The sequence below is a fragment of the Taeniopygia guttata genome, chromosome 23, assembly GCF_048771995.1.
Source record: "Taeniopygia guttata chromosome 23, bTaeGut7.mat, whole genome shotgun sequence".
Lineage (NCBI taxonomy): Eukaryota > Metazoa > Chordata > Aves > Passeriformes > Estrildidae > Taeniopygia > Taeniopygia guttata.
The window spans coordinates 5,675,836-5,697,504 of NC_133048.1; the positions used below are offsets into that span (position 1 = coordinate 5,675,836).

At 53.3% G+C, this 21,669-nt stretch overlaps 2 protein-coding genes across 2 annotated transcripts; one reads left to right on the forward strand and one right to left on the reverse strand.

Annotated features, from left to right (window-relative positions):
* The first annotated feature begins 90 nt into the window (after positions 1–90).
* On the forward strand, positions 91–3,746 carry FABP3 (fatty acid binding protein 3). Its single transcript, NM_001245169.1, is given in 4 exon segments — positions 91–229; positions 953–1,125; positions 3,158–3,259; positions 3,461–3,746. Coding segments are annotated over 4 exon segments (402 nt in total). The 5' UTR covers positions 91–156; the 3' UTR covers positions 3,515–3,746.
* Positions 3,747–4,392: 646 nt separating this feature from the next.
* Positions 4,393–21,615, reverse strand: ZCCHC17 (zinc finger CCHC-type containing 17). Its single transcript, XM_030290240.4, has 8 exons — positions 21,476–21,615; positions 21,258–21,365; positions 20,371–20,428; positions 18,612–18,712; positions 16,674–16,765; positions 15,443–15,543; positions 12,235–12,383; positions 4,393–5,040 (listed from the first exon to the last, which is right to left on the reverse strand). The coding sequence occupies exons 2-8, from the start codon at positions 21,297–21,299 to the stop codon at positions 4,873–4,875; spliced, it is 711 nt and encodes a 236-aa protein (XP_030146100.4). The 5' UTR covers positions 21,300–21,365; positions 21,476–21,615; the 3' UTR covers positions 4,393–4,872.
* Positions 21,616–21,669: the final 54 nt, after the last annotated feature.

The window sequence follows — 21,669 nt, forward strand, 5'->3', positions numbered from 1 at the left end:
GCTGCCGGGAGTATTTCTGGAGCGCGTTGTGCTCTTTCCAATCATGTGATGAGGACATTATTTAAGGCGCTGCGGGGCCGGAGCAGCTGCAGGCGGTGCCACGCTCGCAGCCATACGGACCCCCGCGTGTCTGCGGCCCCCCCGCGCCCCCTCGCCATGGTCGACGCCTTCGTGGGCACCTGGAAGCTGGTGGACACCAACAATTTCGATGAGTACATGAAGGCGCTGGGTGAGTGGGCGCGGCTGAGAGCGGATTCGGGGTCACATCATCCCTTTTTCACCCCTTGTTTTATTTCCTCTACCCCCCAATTTTCCTGGTGCACCCCCGCCTCCCCACGGGGGTCTGTGGGCGGTGGAGAAGTCGCTGCTGCCTCCGTGGGTGGTTTAGAGGGGCTCTGGGGGTTTGTGCACGTGGGGCTGGGCAGGGTAAGGGGGTCTCAGGCTGGGTAAGGGGGTCTCGGGCTGGGTGAGGGGGTCTCGGGCAGGGTAAGGGGGTCTCGGGCTGGGTGAGGGGGTCTCGGGCAGGGTGAGTGGTCGCATCCTTCCCGTGCCCCCCACTCCCCAGGGGCAGCCTTTGGCAGAGGGTGGAAGGATGAGATGCCCCCCGTGGGTGCTGGGGGGTGCTCAGGAACCCCCCCAGCCTTTCCCAGCCCCCGAGCCCCCATCAGGCAGCCCCAGCACGGTCAGGGGGAGTCCCCCAGCAGGGCAGGGAAGGGGGCACAGAGAGCAGCCCCCTCCTCACGCAGCTCAGGGGCTGCTGCTCCCGGGTCCATCCCTCCCTGCAGCCCCCTCTGATCCTGCCCCGGGGGCGCACGGAGCCCCCCAGGACCGTGAGCGGGCGGCGGTTTTGGGGTTCCTCCTCCACCAGCACGGGGAGGAAGAGCTCGGGGGTGATGCCGGGGCTGAGTGGCTCCGTCGTGCCCCTCCACACGCGCTCCCCCTCGCTCCCCAGGCGTGGGCTTCGCCACGCGGCAGGTGGCCGGCTTCACCAAGCCCACCACCATCATCGAGCTGGACGGCGACAAGGTCACCGTGAAGACCCAGAGCACCTTCAAGAACACCGAGATCACCTTCAAGCTGGGCGAGGAGTTCGACGAGACCACGGCGGACGACAGGCACGTCAAGGTGAGCCCCCCGCCCCGCCGCGCCCCGCGGCACCCCCGAAAGGCTCTGTGGGCTCCGGGGGTCGCTCCGCCAGCCCCCCGGGGCTGCTCCGGGGCTCCGTCCTGGCTGCCCGTGCGAGGGGAACGGCCCCGTGCCCGCCGGGGCTGCCCTGCAGCCGCTCCCGGCCGGGCAGCACCCCCGGGGCCGTTTTGCAGCGGGGCTCTCCGGGCAGGACGGAGCTGCCGGGAAGGTTGTGCAAGAGCCGGGCTGGCGAGTGCCAGCTTGCTCAAGAGAGGCCGTGCTGGGGTGGTGGGAAGTGTCCCTGCTCCGGGGCTAGAGGGGCACCACCCGTTTTTTGAGCCCCCTCCCCTCTGTGCTGCCCTCCCAAGCAGGCAGCGCTGCAGGGATGCAGCACCGGGGCCGCTCCAAGGGCTCATCCCAGCGCTGTGGGGCCCTGGCGAGCTCAAAACTTCCCAGCCCAAGCTGCTCCTCCCTGTAAGGGCAAGGAAAAAATCACCTGAGAGAGAGCAGTGACTTTGCTGGCCTCTCCCAGCCTGCAGGGACATTTTCCCTCGAAGGAGTGGCCCAGCTCCTGATTTTTCCTAGATTCCAGCTGCCCCACACCCAGCCCGGGGGCTCCTCAGGAGGAACCTGGGGTCTCTTCGGCCACGAAACCCTTTCCTGGCCCCAGAGCAGGAAGCAGAAAGGGTTGGGCTGGAGTGAGGCTGGGGGAAGGAGCTGAGTGTGAGGTCCCTCCCTGCCGCGGAGCTGCTGGAAGCTGTTCAAGCAGCAGGAACGTGTGACCGGCCCGGAGCTGCTGCCACAGCCCGGGACGTGCCCTTGGGGTGTCCCTCGGGCGCTCAGGGGGCACGTGGTGGCTCAGCGGGGCCAGGGCTGCCCGAGGCACGGGGCTGGACAGGATGGGGCAGGTGGGGTCAGCCGTGGGGTGCGGGGAGCTGTGGGGCACCCAGGATAGCTTGGAATGGTTTGGGTTGGAATGGACCTTAAAGTTCATCCAGGGCTGCTCCTGCCATGGCAGGGACACGTTCCAGCTCCCAGGAGCTCCCAGTGTCCAGCCTGGCCTTGGGCACTGCCAGGGATCCAGGGGCAGCCACAGCTGCTCTGGGCACCTGTGCCAGCGCCTCACCCCTGCCCAGGGAATTTCTCCCCGCTGCTCCATCCATCCCTGCCCTCTGGGGCACCCACACCCTGCAGTACCCAAACTGTTGGACAGCTGAGCAGTGGGGGGGACTCAGCTATGGGGGAATTGGGGTCTGAGGGCGCACCCAGAGCCTTGTGGGGTTCTGGGGCTGGGGCACACCTGAGCTCGGGACAGACCCAAGCCATGGGGCACGCGAGGGGCAGCCCCGGCTGGAGGGGCAGGATGGGGACAGGCAGGCGGTGCCAGCGCGGTGCCAGTGCCTGTCCCGGCACGACCCCGCCGTGCGTGCCGTGGCCGGCGCTGTCCCGGTGAGTTTGGCACGGGCCGGGCTCCCGGGCTGAGTCAGCAGCGGCGCTGTGCAAACAGCAGCGCGGCGAGCTCGGGCGCGTTTGCCGCATCAGCCGCTCCAAAAACCCCCGGCGGGCCGGGCAGGGCAGGGCAGCTTCGGTTCCGAGCCCCGACCCCTGCCCCGCCTCTCCGCTCCCCGCCGGACCGGCCAGCCGCGCCCGGGAGGGAGAACGGGCCAGGTCCGGGTGGCCCCGGGCGGGACGCGGCCCGGGGCACGCAGGGCAGGGTGACCGTGCCGGTGGCACCGGGGGCACGGAGGGCAGGGTGACCGTGCCGGTGGCACCGGGGGCACGGGGGGCAGGGTGACCGTGCCGGTGGCACTGGGGGCACAGGGGAGCAGCCAGGCCGGGACCGTGCAGGATCCGGGCTGGGCTGAGCGCGGCTGCCCCGGCCGGGCGGGGATGGTGCCAGGCGGGCATCCCCCGAGTGGCACCCCCAGGCCGATCCCGAGCCCTGCGGGGCTCCAGGACCCCCTCTGAGTAATAAACCCCTCAGAGCCCAGAAACCCAGACAGTAACTGTGCCTCTGAATCCCTCCCTGCAGTCCTTGGTCACACTGGATGGAGGCAAACTCATCCACGTGCAGAAGTGGGAGGGGAAGGAGACGACGCTGGTCCGAGAGCTGAAGGATGGGAAATTGGTTCTGGTAAGGAACTGGTTTTGTTCTGACGTTCCCACCTCGGAACTGGTTTTGTTCTGACGTTCCCACCTCGGAACTGGTTTTGTTCCGACGTTCCCACCTCGGAACTGGTTTTGTTCTGAGGTTCCTGCCTCTGAAATGGTTTGAAGTGGGCCAGCTCGGAGCTGGGCAAGGCAGCACTAACTCCTGCCACCTCTCTGCCCCCAGACTCTCACCATGGGCAACGTGGTCTCCACCCGCACCTACGAGAAGGCGACATAGACGCTGTCCCAGGTCCCCTGCCTGTCACCCGGTGCCACACCGTCCCCACCTCCTGGCCCCGTGCCAGGCACGGCTTCCCGTGGGCTCGGAGCCGCTGCCCCAGGGGGCCGCCCCTGCCCCCGCCCGCAGAGGCTCCAGGGGTTCGGGTGGTGGTTTCGTGGTTTGTTGTTGGGTTCTTTTTTAATTGATAGTGGGAAAAGTCACATGGAAAAATAATAAAGGTGTTGTTACAGCTCTGTGCTCGGTTTTCTCGGGAAAAGGCGTTTCTGGCACATGCCCGCCCACCCACAGGGGTGGCAGGGAGGGGGTTAATGGCCAGGGGTCCCAGCAGCCCATCCCAGCCTCTTCTCCACTGCTCTGGCCGGTCCCCCGGGGCAGGAGGGAGCCCCACAGCCACAGCCAGAGGGGCCCACTCCCCTGGAACAAAGGTCCCGAGCTCTTGGTGTCGGGATTTGGGAATGGAAATGGCCCCAAAGGGGGGTGCAGCCATGGGGAGCTGGGGCGGGAAGCACAGGGAGGAAAGGGGATAAGGGGAGGCTGCATCAGCAGTCCCAGCGCTCCTGGCATGCCACGAGTGGCAGCTCCCTGCAGAGCAGAGCCGGCTCCACATCTGTCCCAGCAGGGCCGAGTGCTCCTGGCACCCTCCCCCTGCCATCCCTTGCCCTGACCTTCAGCTCCAGTTACAAGATTTATGCTCCCTCCAGAAGGCTTCTCCTTACCACACACCCCCTTCCCACCCCAGGGAACCTCAGGAAGCAGCCAGAACTTCCCCCCAAAAAAACCCTTTCCCATCTCCTGCACACAGCCAGCGCTGCTCTCCCCCTGCCCAAGATGGAGCGTGGAGGGTACAGGAGAAAGGAGCTGGTACAAAGTACAGCTGGAGGGAGCAGAGATTTATTTTCCATCCCTTTCCAAGGCAGCAAACACTCCACAGTCCATGTTTACTCCCCGTATCTCCACTCCCCCACTTGCTCCTTGCTCCTCCACTCCTGCTGTTTGCAGAGCCCGAGGGAGCCGGGGCAGCTTTGCAGCCCAGAGCTCTGTGCAGGGGGTGAGGTCCCACCAAACCCCGTCCCCACCCGGCGTGGGCCTGGCTCTGCGGGGCTGCTGTCCCCCGGCTGTGGCACGGCAGGGCCGCCCTGCAGGGTGTCACCAGCCTGTGCTGGCAGCAGCTGAGGGACAAAGGGCAGCCCCTGCCCAAGGTGACAGGGGACAGCTCACAGACAGGTCAACACCTGTAACACCTGTCACCTGGAGAAGGAAAGTCCTTGTCTCTGGAGCAGAGAGCGGCTGATCCCTGCTGGCTGCACCAGGGAACGGCCCCGGCAGCAGCCCAGCCTGCCCTGCTCACCCCAGGGCTACTTCTTGTGCTTCTTCTTCTTCTTCTTCTTGGGAGCCTTGCTGGCTTTCCCCGAGTGCTTGGGCCTCTTGCTGGGGGGCTGAGCTCCGTCACTGTCCGAGGCTGAGCTGTCTGAGTCTGACTCTGAGGACTGCTTGGCCTTGTGCTTCTTCCTCTTCTTCTTCTCCTAGGAAACATGGGAAAAGCCTGGGAATGTGGGAATGCTCTCCCTGGTGTTCACCAGGGTAGCACCAGCCTTTCTGGGCCTGCTCCTGCATGGAGAGGGCACGGTGCCCCAGGAGGCAGGAGTAAATCACCACTGCCAGCCCTGGCTGCAGGGGCAGGGCACAGAGCAGGGCAGGAATGGGAGCAGGAGGGCAACAATGCGGCAATCCAAGGCTGGAAAACACCGGGTAATTCATGGAAGGAGAGTTCTTGCTCTCATTCCATTATTTCATTGTTCTTTATTAGTAAAATTGGAAGTATCAAGCTTTTTTGCCCAAAATTTGGTTTGTAAACAAGCCGTGAGCAGCACCCCTGCATCCCCAGCCCACCACCAGCCCCCAGCACCCAAACACTCCCAGCTCCAGGCAGGAGAGCCCAGTGGAGCAGCAGGACGAGGTCAGTGCCCTCTTGCAAGATGCGGCTCTTTGCACAACCTCCCTCAAGATTTCACCACCCTCTCCTCTTTCCCAACTTCCTCTGTGCCCCTTCCTGCTCCTCAACTTCCTCTGCACCCCTTTGTGCTCCCCAACTTCCCACTGCATCCCAATTTCTCCTGAACCCCATCCTGCTCATCTTCCCATTGCACCTTGTCCTGCACCCCATCCTGCAGATTCCTTCATACCCTCTCCTCCTCCCCAGTTCTCCTTGCATGCCCTCCTGTTCCCCAACTTCTCTTCCAGCCTCCCCTCCTGCTCCCCAGCCTCCCCTGCCCCTCTGCTGCTCTCTCCCTGCTGTGCTTCTGCAAAGCCCCGAGCCAGGAGCTCCAGACTGACCCTCGGCTGCAGCACGAGAACAGCTGGTGTTGGAACAAAGCCCATGAGGGACTCTGGAATGGATCTAAACCCTCCAACCTGAGGTGTGTGGCAAAGCAGCAGGCAGAGATGACCCCGAGATCAGGCCTGGGGGCACTGGGATCACCCCAAGGCAGTGTTTGATGATGCAGCATGGCAATTTGGGGATATTTAATCAGGACACAGGCCTGGGGAGAGAGAGGATCTGACTGATGCCAGGGCTCATCCCCTGCATCCCCCTCCAGCGGGGAGCAGCTCCCAAGGGCCCAACACACCCCATCCTGCAAAAACTCAGGGGTTCCCTCCCCTTGGCTCTGGGAAGTGAAGGGAAGCAGCTGAACTCTGAGGTAACTGCACCCTGCACATGGTTCATGCACAGCACAGCAGCACCAGCTCCAAGGAGGATCCACCAGCTCCAGCCAGGCCAGGCAGTGCCGGAGAGACTTTCCTGCAAAAGGCTCTGAGCACCACGGAGTGGTTTGGGTTCCACCCAGTTCCACCTCTGTGCCCTGGCAGGGACACCCCCACTGTCCCAGTGTCCAGCCTGGCCCTGGGCACTGCCAGGGATCCAGGGGCAGCCACAGCTGCTCTGGCAATTCCAGCCCAGCCCCTCCCCACCCTGCCAGGGAACAATTCCCAATTCCCAATCTCCCATCCAGCCCTGCCCTCTGGCACTGGGAGCCATTCCCTGTGTCCTGTCCCTCCATCCTTGTCCCCAGTCCCTCTGCAGCTCTCCTGGAGCCCCTTCAGGCCCTGCAGGGGCTCTGAGCTCTCCCTGGAGCTTCTCCTCTCCAGGGGAGCACCCCCAGCTCTCCAGCCTGGCTCCAGAGGGGCTGATCAGGAATTTTTGCCCTATTAGAGGACTCAAGCAAAGAAGCCAAGGAGGGTTTCAGGGAGCAGAGATGGCCACTGAGGTGACCAAAGCCCTGGGACAGGCTTGGACAGCCCGCTGAGGAATGTGGCCCAGCAGGCCCAGCTCAGGGCTCTGACTAACCCAGGTTTTAAGCACCTGTGACCAAATTGGGTTGGGTGTCCAAGCACCAGGCCCAGGCTGCCAGCTGGGGAAAAAGAAAGAAGCTGGAAGCTTATTTTTAATCAAACAGAACAATTCTTTTAGGGAGCTGGAAGAGCAAAGAGAACACCCAGAGCTGAGCATCCAGCAGAATCCTCTGGGATTCCAGGGAAGGGAGCAGAGGATGGAGTGGCTCCACACCCACCAGACCCTTGGCACATTTTAGCTCCATAACAGCAAATAATGTCACCCAAAACTGAGTCTGTTTTCCTGTGGGGTAACAACAGATTCACTGCAAAGTCCCTGACCCGCAGAGGAAAGGCAGAAGCAAATCCTCCCAGCCCTAAGAGGATGGAAGGAGTTAAAGCCTCCAGAGAAGGGGATGCAGCAAGGAGAATTTTCTCAAGCTTTTCCAGCCTGTGCACATGGTGAGAAAGTTTGACAAAACCTTCACAACCAAGAGTTTCATTCCAAAGCTTGGGAAACTTTCTCAGGATGTGAGGGCTGAAGGCAGGACAGGATGTCACACACAGGATGCTCCTGGGGATGGAGCAGGGGACAGAAAAGCCCACATGGGCATTGTGCTGGCTGGAAAAAAATCAACAAACCCTCACTCTCCCCTTTTTGGGGGCTTCTAACAGCCAAGATTACTCCAAGAGAAACAAATCCCTTTTCTAGCACACAGTGGGGCTCTTGGGGTGTCCTGAGCAGGGCCAGGAGCTGAACTAAGTGATCCTTGTGTGTCTTTTCCAACCCTGGATATTCCATGATTCTCTGATTCTTCGAGTGCAGCAAATCAGCACAGCCTGTGCTGGAAGTGCAGCTGGACTCAAGGAGAGCTGAGCATTCCCAGAGGATAAAAATGTGGCTGCTCCATGGCTGGAAGGGCTTTGGAGCAGCCTGGGACAGTGAGAAGTGTCCCTGTCCACGGCAGGGGTGGCACTGGATGGGATTTCAGGTCCTTCCAACCCAACCCATTCCAGGATTTAATGATTTTCACTAGCAGGAGGCAGCGCTGCCACAAAATCCTCCTGCACAAGCAGCATCCTGCCCAGACCCTCCCTTCAATGCAGCAGCCCTGGGAGGTCAGCACTGAGGTCACCGGGGAACTCAGCGTGCAGGGAGTGTTTCCAGCTCAGGGATTGCCCAGCAAAGCCCAGGTTTGTGCCTGCAGGGGCACCCTGGGCTGCCAAATGCCCTCCAGCCGTGCTGGATGGGGCTCAGCTCAGCGCTGGCACACCCAGCTTGGATCAAGCACACTCAGCTCAGCTCAGCTCTGGCACACCCAGCTCAACTCAAGCACACTCAGCTCTGGCACACCCAGCTTGGATCAAGCACACTCAGCTCAGCTCTGGGCACACCCAGCACCCCAAACACTGCATTTTAGGGCAATATTTGGAGAGGATTTGGCCCAAGCAGCTCTCAGTGCAGAGGGCTCTCAGCACACAGAGCTGCACTTCATGGTTGCTTGCACATCCTGCCCCACCTATGCAATTATCACACCAGAACCCAACAGAAGTGCTCCAAAACCTCTCTGCAAGCCCCTGCTGGAGCTGCCAGCAGGACAGCAGCAGGCTGGGCTGGAGCCTGAGAGCTGAGCAGGTTTAATTCCTTCCCTACTGCTCCAGAAACCCCTCCAAGAGGGGCCCCTCCAGCACTCCTGTCCTTTGTGAGGAAACTGCTCCATGCTGTGCTCTCAGAACGTTACGACAGCTCATTCCTCCTGAAGGTATTCGGGGCTGAGATAAGAGGGGAGTGCCCAGACTGTCCAAGAAGCTGAAATATTTTTCACCAGACCTTTCTGAGGAGTTAAGATTCCATTCCAAGAATTTGTGTCTTGTCCTTGTGAAAAACTCAAATGGATTCCTATTATCTGTCTGCATCCCCAGAGCTGTGCCAGGAATCCTTCTGGGCTTCTTAATTTTGTTCTTTATCCTCATTCCACCAGCCAATTTCATTCCAAACAAGATTCACTACATCAATCTAAAGGTGGTTTTGCATCCTTTGTCGGAGGAGCAGTCAGAATGAAGCTGAGGAGAAGAACCCAGCCTAGAGTCAGCAAGTAAAGACAGCCAGATTAAGAAAAATTTAAATTAAGACAATGTGTGAAGGGCTGTGCCCTCTTAAATCCATGAAAGGACCAGTAAAACCAGTAAAACTGAGGATGGACCAAGGCTGGATGAGCCACAGGTCAAAGAACAAACACACTTAGGTGTGGTTTTAACATGAAGATCTGCAGGAAGATCTGGAAATCTTCCCCGAGGTGGGGAAAAGAGCAGTAAAGGCAGAAAAAAGCCCCAATTCCAAAGGCCGGGCAAAACCACCTCAGGGATGAGCTGTTCTACATGGAATAAAGCTCATAAGGAACTCTGAAATGGATCTAAACCCCCAAATCTGAGGTTGTGTGAGCAGAAGCTGGGATAAACTTGGACAATTCCAATGCAAGGGGTTATCCCTCAGCCAGCACTGCAGGTTTTTCTTGGAAGTCGAAGGCAGCAGGATCAGAAGGGCTCAGCCATTCCCAGCCTCGCCTCCCACACAATCCCAGCAGGGACACTGCTGTTCCCACAGGAGCTCCTTCACCCCCTGACCCCAGAAGAAGGGACACAGAGCCTGGGCCTGCCCAGCTGTCCCAGACAGGCTCCAGGGCTCATCCCTGGCACAGCACCAGGGAATCCTGGAACTGTTTGGGTTGGAAAAGCCCTCCAAGATCAGCCGGTCCAACCGTGGCCCCAGCACGTCCCCAGGTGCCACATCCACGTGGCTCAGGAGGGACAGGGACTCCACCACTGCCAGGACAGTTTTATCAACCCTTTCTGTGAAGGATTTTTCCCAAATATCTGGATGGGAGATGGGGTATAAAAAGGGAAAAGCAGACATGGGAGCAAAAATTTCAAAGAGAAGTCGGGGGGCAGGGGGGCTCCATAAGCCTCCAAAACATCCAGGTTGCTGAGATGGCAGGGAAGTCAGGAGTGGTTTGAGCAGAGATGGGGTCAGAGCAGCTGCCATCCCCCTGCCTTCTCCTGGCCCAGGGGACAGCAAACATGGCAATTCTGGATCAGTGGCACAGTGTTTGCTGGCTTTTCCTGTGCACTGCAGTGCAATCTTGCCCTGTTCTGAGAAAGAGGAGAAGGGAGCAGCTACACTCTTGTGTTGAAGGCACAAGGATGGGGAGAACAGCCATGGTCTTGGTCTGTCAGGCTGCACACAACTGGAAAACCTTTAGGTGTCTATTTTTTCTAACTTGCTGAGCAGTGGCTACCCTAAACCTCCCTGAGCACAACTCGAAGCTGTTTCTCTCAGCCCACCCCTCATTCCCTGGGAGCATCCCCCGGCTGTCCCCTCCTGTCAGGAGCTGTGCAGAGCCACAAGGGCCCCTCTGAGCCTCCTTTTCTCCAGGCTGAGCCCCTTCCCAGCTCCCTCAGGATTCTCCAGCCCCTTCCCAGCTCCCTCAGGGATTCTCCAGCCCCTTCCCAGCTCCCTCAGGATTCTCCAGCCCCTTCCCTTCCCTGGACACCGCCAGCCTCTGCCCTCCTCCCTGCACCACCCATTTTCTCAGGGATTGCAGCAGACAGGACAGGGCTCAGTGCTGCCACCCAAGGATGTGTCACTGTCACACCAGTGCCACCCCCACACAGAGACCTGGATCCAGCTCCAGCCTGGAAATGCTGGGGGGCTCAGGCAGGAGGAGCTGCGAATAGCACTGGGAAGGCAGGTGAAAAAAAAGGGGCTGAGGATCCTGGAGGAATCTCTGGGAAGAGGAGAAAAACCCCAGAAACTGCAAGGAAACATCAGATCCAGGAAAGCACAAAGTGCTGATCCTGAACAATCACAAATATTAATTTTATTGCTCTGACACTCAGTGGAGATGGAATCCCTTGGGAGCTTGCAGCTCCCTCCTCTCATTTAAAAACCCCAGGGCCACACTGGTGTCACACACATGGGAGGGGACAGGTCAGCAAGGAGATTGTCCCTGAATCCACAGAGCTACTCCCACGTGCTGTAAATCCCTGGAGCTCCAGGCAAGCAGGGAAGCACATGGTGGCTCCCAGACAAGATCACAGCAGGCACTCCAGACTACAAGAGAACCATTCATCTCCAGGATCCCACATCCTGCCTCCAAAAAAGCTCCAACTTTTATTATTCCAGCTCTGGAAAACATCTGACAACTTTTGATGTCACCCTTGAGAAGGGAGGGAGATCAAAGGAACAAGTGAGATTTCAAGGAAAGCTATTAATCCACCAACCCAAAAAAAAATCAGGAACAAATTCGGGACAGTGACCCACATTTCCTGTAGTGTCAGCAGGGCAAGACTCCACTGGGAATCCCTGGTGGATGGGCAGGGGGAGGATAACAAGCAGTTTGTGCTATTTGTGCACTGTTGTGTAATTTTTCCCCAAAACTTTTAAATAACTTGAGCCTTTTCTGCCTGTTGCCACTCTCCAGGGATACAGAGAGGCCATAGAGCTGGAAAGAGGGGAAAAATAGGGAAAGGGCTTTGGAAGAGTAATTGAAAGTGGGACTGTGAAGGGGCTAATGGAAAAAGTCATTTATTGAAGTCCTGAACTGGGTTGTGGCTGTCCCTGGATGTGTCCCAGGCCAGGCTGGATGGGGCTTGGAGCAACCTGGGAGCATGGCAGGGGTGGGTTGGGATTTAATGTCCCTTCCACCCCAAACCCCCTGGGATTCTGTGAATACTCATCCCTGAATAAACCTGACCACCAAAAGCTCCTGGCTCGGGTTCAAGTCTCACCTTGTTTTATTTTATCTCATCCTGCTCCGAGCCAGAGGTCAAACACAGCCTGGAAATGTCTCTGATCTGGTGCCATTTTCACAGGGACAGAAATGGCTCTGGAGCCTGGGAATGTGCAAACACAGCCAGGGATTTTCCCCCAGAGTGTGCAGATAAACCCAATTCCCACAGCTCTGGCAGGGTCAGGATACCCCTGGAGCCAGCAGGGCACCGAGTCCAGATCAAAGGAAAGTGTGAGGGCAGGAGAAGGGATGAAAGCAGGAATCACCGGAATTCAGGACACTGAAGCAATGCCTGTAGAGCCTCACAAAGACCAGGAAAAACAATAATCAGCTTTTTCTCACTCTAAGAGTATCTTTGAAGGGCTGTGTGTTGTAGCACAAAACCAGCTTGACAATAAAAGGAGAAAACCTAAGAATTAGTAAGAAATCTGCAGAGGAGATTCCTGTTTTGCTACAGAACCTGCCCAAAACTGCAGCACCTTCTCAGCCCACACCTGGCTACTCACACCCACCTTGCTGGAGTAACTCAATTGTAACTACAGAGCAAATTCCCATCCCCCATATCCCTCTCTAGGCCACCCAGAGGCCTTCTCATACCTTTTTCCTCTTTTTTGAAGACTCCTCAGCCTTGCTGATCTTTTTATCTCCTTCATGTCCTGCTGCTGCCCCCTCCTCTTCCTCCTCCTCTGGAATGAGGCTGTATTTGGTTCCTCCAGGCTGCATGAAACACTCCTTGGCAAAGTGACCTAGGAGAAAAAGGTGTTTGAAGGAAAAACCCAGCCCCTCTTCCTTTTTTTTTGTTCTTTTTTTAACAAATGCCTTTCGTACATCTGAAGTGTTGCCAAGGCTCTTTTGATTATTAGTCACAAGGAGAAAATCTACACTGGACATTTTTTATCCTGAAATTTTAGCCAGTTGAACATGCCCTGATTAAACAGGACAGGGAACAAACATAACCCAGGTCATTCTGGAGGAATTAGTAAGGCAAAAAAGAAAATATTCTTGTCTCAACAAGTAAAAATCTGTCTCTGCAGGGGCTTAATCAGCCCAGAAAAGAATGGGGGAAAGGTAAAGTGGTGTGATTGGCACCTGGAAAATGAGCTGAAGTCACAAAGACAGAGAAATTCAGCTCTTCTGGTTCTACCCTCTCTACTCTGGAGACATCAAAGTTGACCTACTAAGAGCTGCAGTGGGAATTTGGAGAGCTGGCACCTGCTGTTAGGAGGAGACACCATTATTAAAAAGCATATTGAAAATAGGTATAATCCTGGTTTTGGGGTTCTTTAAAATAGTGATTTATACATAATAGTTCTTTAAATAGTGATAATTCTTTAAAACAGTATTTTAAGGATACTTCTGTAGGACTACAGAGCCCACACTCAGCATTAGCCTCCTCTAGAATAGCACGGGCCCCATTAACCATTTCCTCTAAATAACACAAGTAGGGCACAGCAAAAACTCCTGCAGAAAAAACTACTTTGTACCTCAGCAACTTGAATAAATCTACTAAAAGGCACCAGAAAATCATCTTCACGCTGCTGAACCCGGCAGGACATCATTTCAGCAGGCCAGAAAATTGGTTTTAGCTCTAAGACACAGTCCCAGTGTCCCACCAACTGAGCTGGAGCTTCCACTGAGTGCTGTTCACTGTGGGATCACTGCTGAAGGTTTGCTTGCTTCTTAAAAACCAAAATCAGAGTAATTATCCCAGCTGGGACTCGGCAGTGGGGCTGGTCCATCCCCACTTTGCTGAATGCCCAGAGATCAGCTCCATGCACAGCAGGGGCTGTTCCTGAGCCTCTGCAGTGCTCACCTGTCCCTTGCTGTCCCCCAGTGCTCTGGAACGTCTACGGAGACTGTGACAACTTTGCCACCCTGAAGGGACACAGCGGGGCTGTCATGGAGTGTGGATTTCTCTCTTGGGGTTCCCTAGGTTAGGGTGACGCCCAGAGAGATCTGAAAAGTCTTTGCTTCCCTGGCCCCAACGCAGCCAAATGAGGAGCCTTGCAATGCTTCTGACTGTGCTTTTTCACGGCTGCTCATTTCTCCTTATCTATCATATTTTCTCTCTGACCTGCCGAGCTCTGGCTGGTACAGAAGCCATGGCAGTCTCACTTTGAGTCCTGGGCAGCTCCCACATTATAGACTCAAAACTACGTGTGTGTGTTTACAATTTCTTCACCAATTCCCATCACCTGTGTCAGACTGTGAATCTCTACCTTAAACCAACAGAAAAGTGTCACTATCACAGCAAGACATGGAGGACAAGAAGAAAGGAAAGAAGGCCAGGACATGCCCAGAGTCCTCCATCTTGTACCCCTGAATTACATTCTAAAAACCCCAAAATTCTATTTTTCCACCCTGCGTTAGTTCAAATACCACACTACTAAAACCCTTGTGACTTGTAATTCCTCATCCAGAGTTGGCAGTTTTTTCCACGGGCTATAATCAAAGCCACAGCTGTTTTTGACTTCATGCCAGGGTCTCTGAGCCCCCTGCCAGGGTCTGGGACAGCCAGGGCAGCCAGAGGGGTGTGCTGGGCTCCGACAATGGAGCTGCACTACAACACGGATGGCAGGTGAGGGCAGGGGCTGTGTGCAGCCCAGGGAACAGGGCTGCAGCCCCAGGACAGGCTGAGGGAGCTGGGAAGGGGCTGGAGAATCCCTGAGGGAGCTGGGAAGGGGCTCAGCCTGGAGAAAAGGAGGCTCAGGGGGACCTTGTGGCTCTGCACAGCTCCTGACAGGAGGGGACAGCCGGGGGGTCGGGCTCTGCTCCAGGGAACAGGGACAGGAGGAGAGGGAACGGCCTCAGGCTGGGCCAGGGCAGGCTCAGGGTGGGCAGCAGCAGGAATTTCCCCATGGAAAGGGGGCTCAGGCCTTGGAACTGCCCAGGGAGGTTTGGAGTGCCCATCCCTGGTCCAAGGAATTCCTGGATGTGGCACTCAGAGCTCTGGACTGGGGACAAGGTGGGGACCAGACACAGCTTGGACTCACTGTCCTTGGCACTCTTTTCCAACCTAAATGATTCTGCCTCCCAGCAGGAGGCACAGAATGGTTGGGGTTGAAGGGAGCTCTGGAGATCCCCTGGAGGTGACACAAGGACACATCCAGGGGGTTGGGATGGCTCCAGAGAGGCAGGCTTGCCTCCCTCCCTGTTCCAGAGCTCTGCCACTCCCCACAGACAGAAGCTCTTCCTCACAGCAAGGTGGATGTGTTTTAGTTTCTGGCCATCAGTCCTTGTCCTGTCCCTGAGCAGAGTCTGCACCATCCTCTGACACCCTCTGGAGATATTTGTGTGGCCTGATGGATTTCCTCTCAGTTTTCTTCTCCACAACAATCAAGCCCAGCTCCCTCAGTATCTCCTCATCTCTCCAGTCCTTCATCATCTTCGTGGCCTCCACTGGCCCCTCACCAGTAGCCCAAAGGGGTGTGAATTTAAGGAATAAACTATTTTTTTTAAAGGACTTGACCTAAATATTTTGGTTTTGAAGCAAGAGATAAAAAACTCTCTCCTCTAAAGGACAAACATTGAACCAAAATTCAGTCCTTACAACCACATGTAACCACATCAGCAGCTGTGGCTGCCCCTGAATCCCTGGAAGTTTCCGAGGCCAGGCTGGACACTGGGGCTTGGAGCAGCCAGGGATGGTGGAAGGTGTCCCTGGGGGCTGGAATCAGGTGGGATTTAAAGTCCCTCCCAGCTCAAACCATTTTGGGATTCTAACCATGAGGCAGACGTTGATACAACTCCAGCAAGGGTCACTGCCTGGCAGGGACAGAGCCATAAAGAAGCAGCACAGACCCACCTTTGCAGCCACATTTCTTGCACACCGTGTTCAGCACAGCCTCCAGGGTGATCTTCTGGCTCGTGTAGTCCCTGAAGGTGCGCTTCCTCCTCTCATCCTGACTGGGAAGACAAGAACAGCTCAATTTTCAATCCATTCTCATCTTTAATCCATCATTTTTTACAAACAAAAAGCTTTTACGTTTTTGTATGACCACAAGGCTTTTAAAAGTTGAGTGGTGTGGTGGTTTTGGATTGCTAATTGGAGAGTTCACTAATTTTGAGATCACATCTGTGAATATCTCCTGTTGCAATGTATTTGCAGGGGTAAGGCCATAGTGTGCACCAGCCAGCCTGCTTCTAAGTTTGTTTTCAAAGCCTCAGGAATTCATCAAGGCTATTGGAACATAAATTGTGCTAAATTAAGAAAGAAGAGGCTGAGAAACTGAATACCAAGAGCACAAGAACTGGATAACAGAGGGCTGTGAAACACCTGGGTGTAGCCAATCACATACTGTGAGAAATGCAGGCAGAGAACGAGGGAGCAAGACACAGGCACCAGTCGAGACGTGTGATCTGAGTAGTTTGTAGAATCTATAAGTGTGTGTAATGTAAACAATAAAGACTTCTGCTGGGTTATACTGGCCAGTTGTGCAGGAGTCCTGGATTTCCCACAAGTGCCTCCCATCCAAAACCAGGACACTCGCAAAGTAAAACTTTCTAAACCTAAAGAACAGAGCTGGCCTGGCCTTGGGCGCTGCCAGGGATCCAGGGGCAGCCACAGCTGCCCTGGGAATTCCAGCCCACCCCCTAGGGAACAATTCCTTCCCAAAATCCCATCCATCCCTCATGGTAACAGGCCCCTGGCTGAGCAATAATTAGCATCGATTCCATGATTCAAGCAGGTTGATCAATGTCTCTTTTTTAAGAAACCCACTGCTTTTATAGACAGTTACAATACAGGTAGACTTAATTGCTCCTCTAATCAAAACACCACTGGCTACTTAAAAAACAATTTGCTAAACAAATGTCCATAACACATTCCACATGTTCACAACACCAGGTGCAGCCAGTGAAGATAAGAATTGTTTCTCTGCTCTTCTCACAGCCTTCCCCAGCACAGTGCCTGGGAACGCCGTGTTTCCCTCTGTGGGCACAGAGCTGCTGCCACACAGCCCTGCCCTCTGGCAGTGGAAGCCACTCCCTGTGCCCTGTGGGAAGCCATCCCCTCTGTTCTGCTCAGATTTACCCACTCAAGGGAAACGTTGTTGGGATCCAGGTCCTTCCCCGTGCCTTGGTGAACAACCTTCATGGAGAGGGAGAGCTTCAGTTTGTCATCCTTCATCTGGAAAACACGCAATTAGCAGGATGAATTGTGGGTGCTGGGATGCCTGACCCCAGGAAGAATGATGTGTAGGACTCTAATGACTTCAGAAGGCTAATTAATTACTTTATTAAACTATATTGTACTAATAAGAACTATCCCTAACTAACTGTATCATTAATGAAAAAGCCTGTGACTCTCTGCTGAGTCCCAACACAGCTGTGGATCCAACTGGTCAATGACTCCAAACACCATCACCAGGATCCAATCTAGCAATCACCTTGGGTAAACAATCTCCATTCCACATGGGCACAAGCAGGGAGCAGCCAATGAGACAAGAATTGTTTTGATTATTTTCTCTGCTTCTCTCAGGAGAAATGCTGAAAAAGCCAAGCCTCTCTCTGTTCAGAGGGTAAGTGAATGCCTCAATAAATGACCTAAAAATGTTAATGAGTGTTGGGGAAAATGAAACAGGAAAGCCTTATAAATATGATTGCCTGGCAAAAGATTTTGAGAATATAGAAACTATGAGTGAGACTGAAATGAAAGCAAGTTTTGAGTTACTGAACAACTGGAAAACAAAGGTATGGCCAGCTGAAGGTAATCCCCTTTTGATGAAACAACACCCTCTGCTTGCAGACAGCTCCAAGGGGCAGAGCAGACCCTACTAGCTGGGCAGAAGGGGTCCAAAGGTTTTTAGGGTTTAAAATGTGTGAGGACGCTGGACTCCAGGATGGTTTGGGTGGGTGGAGACGAGAGATCTCTGAAGGCTGCCCTTAGAATATCTGGTTTATTAGAGAGGGTGAAAGGCCCTGCTTGCAGTCACCAGACCTGACCCGTGGCAGGCCCGAGGGAGTGGGGGCAGGGAGAGGCAAGGGGTAGAGGGAGATAAGAGAGGATCCCAAGAGGATGTTCCAGGAGAGGGACAGTTCCAAGAGAACAGAAGTTCCAAGAGAGCGTCTGGCTCCTCAGGGACTCCTTGTCAGGGGGTTCAGGGTGGGCTGGAACAAGACTTGGGCCAATGGGGTCACAGACTCCTGATGCTTCAGGGGAGGGTTACAGGTGTGGGATGACCCATACATTTTGGGGAGTGAGATAGAACAGTCCATTTAACCTTTGGGCCTATCTGTAGGTAAGGGCATTGTTCAACCAGAAGGGGGGATTGTCTTCATCCTGGCTGTACTATTGTTTTCTAGTTGTTCAGTAACTAAGGTTTGGTATCTCAAAGCTTGTTACCATCTCAGTCTCTGTATTTTCTAAGTCTTTTGCCAGGCAAGCATATTTATAAGGCTTTCCTATTTCATCTTCCCCAACAAAAATGTACCACTGTTGCCCTGATTCTTCAGACTTTCTAAAGCCTTCTGAGTTTACATTCTGTTACAGAACTTTCTCACACAAGTTTCTGTAAACAACCTATTGTTTTGCATTCCTTCATATTAGTGGAGAAACTTGATGTACTGGTAGTTTGTCCAATGTCATTGGAGAGGTGGCACCTTCACCCTCCAATCCACTGCCACCTTTGGAAAAGTACAAATGCTGGAGTCAGAAAATAAACTCTGTTTTTCACCTTTGCACTAGCAGTGACTTGTGTTGTGCTTTCATGTGTCCTACAGTGACATACGACAGCATGGTAACGTCATGATTCTTACAGGCTGTATGTAAATGCCATAGTGTTTGTATCTTGTACTAGACTGATTAGTGAAAATTGGAATATTCAGGCAGAAGGAGATTTATGGTATTGTAACGGGAACTCGCCTCTCTGCCTCTTGCTGTTTGGGGCCTGCTCCGAGCTGTGGCTGCACTCCCTGTGCAACACCCCGAGTGCCGAGCCCGGCTGCAGAGATCTCCCTGCCCGGCCCCAGCTCACCTCTCTGCCGATGAGCTTCACCCACACCCTGTCCCCCACGGCCAGCATCTCCGCGGGGCTGTCCACGGGGCACGAGGACAGCTGGCTCCGGTGCACCAGCCCTGCGGGGACAGGAAGAACATTCACACCTGCCCTCCCGACAGAATGGACCTTCCCACGCCGTGTGGGAACAATGTGGTGGGGCTCAGAAATTAATGCATCAAATTGATAAGTTGTCCATAAATTAATAAATGAAATTAATAATTAATAAAATAAAATCAGAATTATAACATAATTTAAAAGAACAAAATTAATAATAAATTAATGCAATAAAAATTTATAACATAAATAGAATAATAAGTAAATAAAAATAAAAACATGTATAGGAATTAACAAATTAATAATAAATTAATGCAATAAAAATAAAATTACAACATAAATAAAATTAATAATAAATTAATGGACTAAAAATTGAAGTATAACAATAAAATTAATCAATAAAATAATTAATAAATCGAATAATTAAAAATTAATAAAATTATTAAATTAATTTCACTATAAAATATATGAAGTTGTTATTTTTTAATAATTTTTAATTGATTTGATAGTTTTATTCTATGAAATAATAAAATAATAAAATTAAACCACAGAATTAGTAATTCCATTAATGAACCAACAAAATAAAATAAAAACATTTTAAAAATTAATAAATAAAATAATAATAAAATTAATAAGTTAATTAATAAATAAAATATAAATAAAATATAACAATTATTAGTGTTCAATTCATCCTCTACTCATCCTCTTATCAGTTTTACACAAACATTCCTCCACTAAACCTTGGATCTGCATTTCCAAAGTGTCTTGGAGCAGGTAATCTTTTGGGGTGTGGGAAGGATGTGGTTTTATATATCAATAATTAGGATTTAAAAACTATTTGTTTTAAAATCTTTAAATTGAGTTTTATATTTATTTCAATTTCTATTCATTTATTTTTATTTTCTTTATTATTATTTATTTAAAAATATGTTCCCTGCTACAATTTTTTCTGAAAACTTTATTCATTCTTTAACTCATTTTTCATTTCTATTTTTTGGTTATTGTTTTATAATGCAGCTACCACCAGTAAAGCTGCAAATGTCAATAAATAATATATTGTAATAAATACAGAAATATATTTTATATATATAATATATACAGTAATATGTGTATCATATATATCTTAAATATTATGTATACAATAAGATACATTATATTATTATATATTTGGTTATATATGTTTTATCTATAGTATATATAATTATATACCTTATAATATATATCATTATATATATATTATATATTTTTTAATACTTTATATATAATAAAATATAATACAGCTATTGTTATATATGTTACATATGTCTTCTATATATCATATATAGTAAAATATAATATATATTGTAATAATAATAATAATAATTATTATTATTATTGTTATTATTATTATTATTATTATTATTATTATTATTATTATTATTATTATTATTATTATTATTATTATTATATCCAAGTTCCAGAATTTCCCCAAAACCCACCACAAAATATCCTTAAGTTACCAAAAACTCCTTTGAGTCATCCTTGGTAATCATTCTAAAGTCCATCATCTTCTAAATGCTTCCCAAATTTCGTCCTCATTTAGGAAAAACTCCTTTTCTGATTTTTTTTCTGGAAGTTTTTAATTGTGAGGCGGCTGCTTGCCCTGGCCACAGCGCCATGGAACAGCTGCAGGGACACCAACCTTGTTTCCTGCAGCCGGGGATTCTGATAAAGGCCCCAAAATCCGTCACTGCAGCAACCTGGGGAGAAAATCACAGCAGAGCTGCAGGAATCCCTTCCCAAAGAGGGAGAAAATCACAGCAGAGCTGCAGGATCTGTTCCCAAAGAGGGAGAAAATCCCAGCAGAGCTGCAGGAATCCCTTCCCAAAGAGGGGAGAATGCCCAGCGAACCTGCACAGCCCATGGTGTGGAGATGGGCACAGAATCAGCCATGGCCGGGCAGGAGGGACATTAAATCCCACCCAGTGCCACCCCAGGGACATCCCCACTGTCCCAGGCGCTCCCAGTGTCCAGCCCAGCCTGGGCACTGCCAGGGATCCAGGGGCAGCCACAGCTGCTCTGGCAATTCCAGCCCAGCCCCTGCCCACCCTGCCAGGGAACAATTCCCAATTCCCAATCTCCCATCCAGCCCTGCCCTCTGGCACCGGGAGCCATTCCCTGTGTCCTGTCCCTCCATCCTTGTCCCCAGTCCCTCTGCAGCTCTCCTGGAGCCCCTTCAGGCCCTGCAGGGGCTCTGAGCTCTCCCTGGAGCTTCTCCTCTCCAGGGGAGCACCCCCAGCTCTCCAGCCTGGCTCCAGAGGGGCTCCAGCCCTGCAGCAGCTCCGTGGATCCCTCTGGGCTCTCTCCAGGTGCTGCTGCTGTTGGAATTCCGAGCTCTGAGGGTGGGAACCCGGCGACAGAAGAGGTCGGAACCGCCTGTCCCCGGCTGCCCCCGCAGCTGCACATGAACAGCCCCCGGACACAGGAGTGCACCCGCACAGAGCTGTGCGCCCCCCGAGCTCCCCCGAGCGAACCCACGCAATGAATTCCCCCCGAGCAGCGCCCGGGCCGCGCCAGCCGCTGCCGCACCTCGCCCTGGAAGACGGAGTAGAGCTCGGGGAGCGGCTCCATCGCCTCCCGAGGCGCCGCCACAGCCAGCTGGATTCACCCGAGCTACCGCATCTCCTCTGCAGGATGCTGCGGAAAGAATCATTCCATTAACGCCCGAAAAGCCCCAGAGAGCGCTCGGGGTTCAGCGCCTTGAGGGCCGCGGGGATGGACCCGCAGTGCTGCGGTGCAGGACTGACCCGGACCGGCGCGGTGGGACAGGACGTCTCCTCCCGGAGCCCGCGGGGCGGTGGGGACTCGTCAGCGCCCGCGGGAGCAAGAGCAGCGCGCTGCCATCGCCTCAGCCACCGCCGCCATCGCCCCCTCACGCTGAGGGGCCGCGCTCCCCGCCAATCACAGCGCGCAATGTTGCCGTGGGATGGTCCCACAGCCA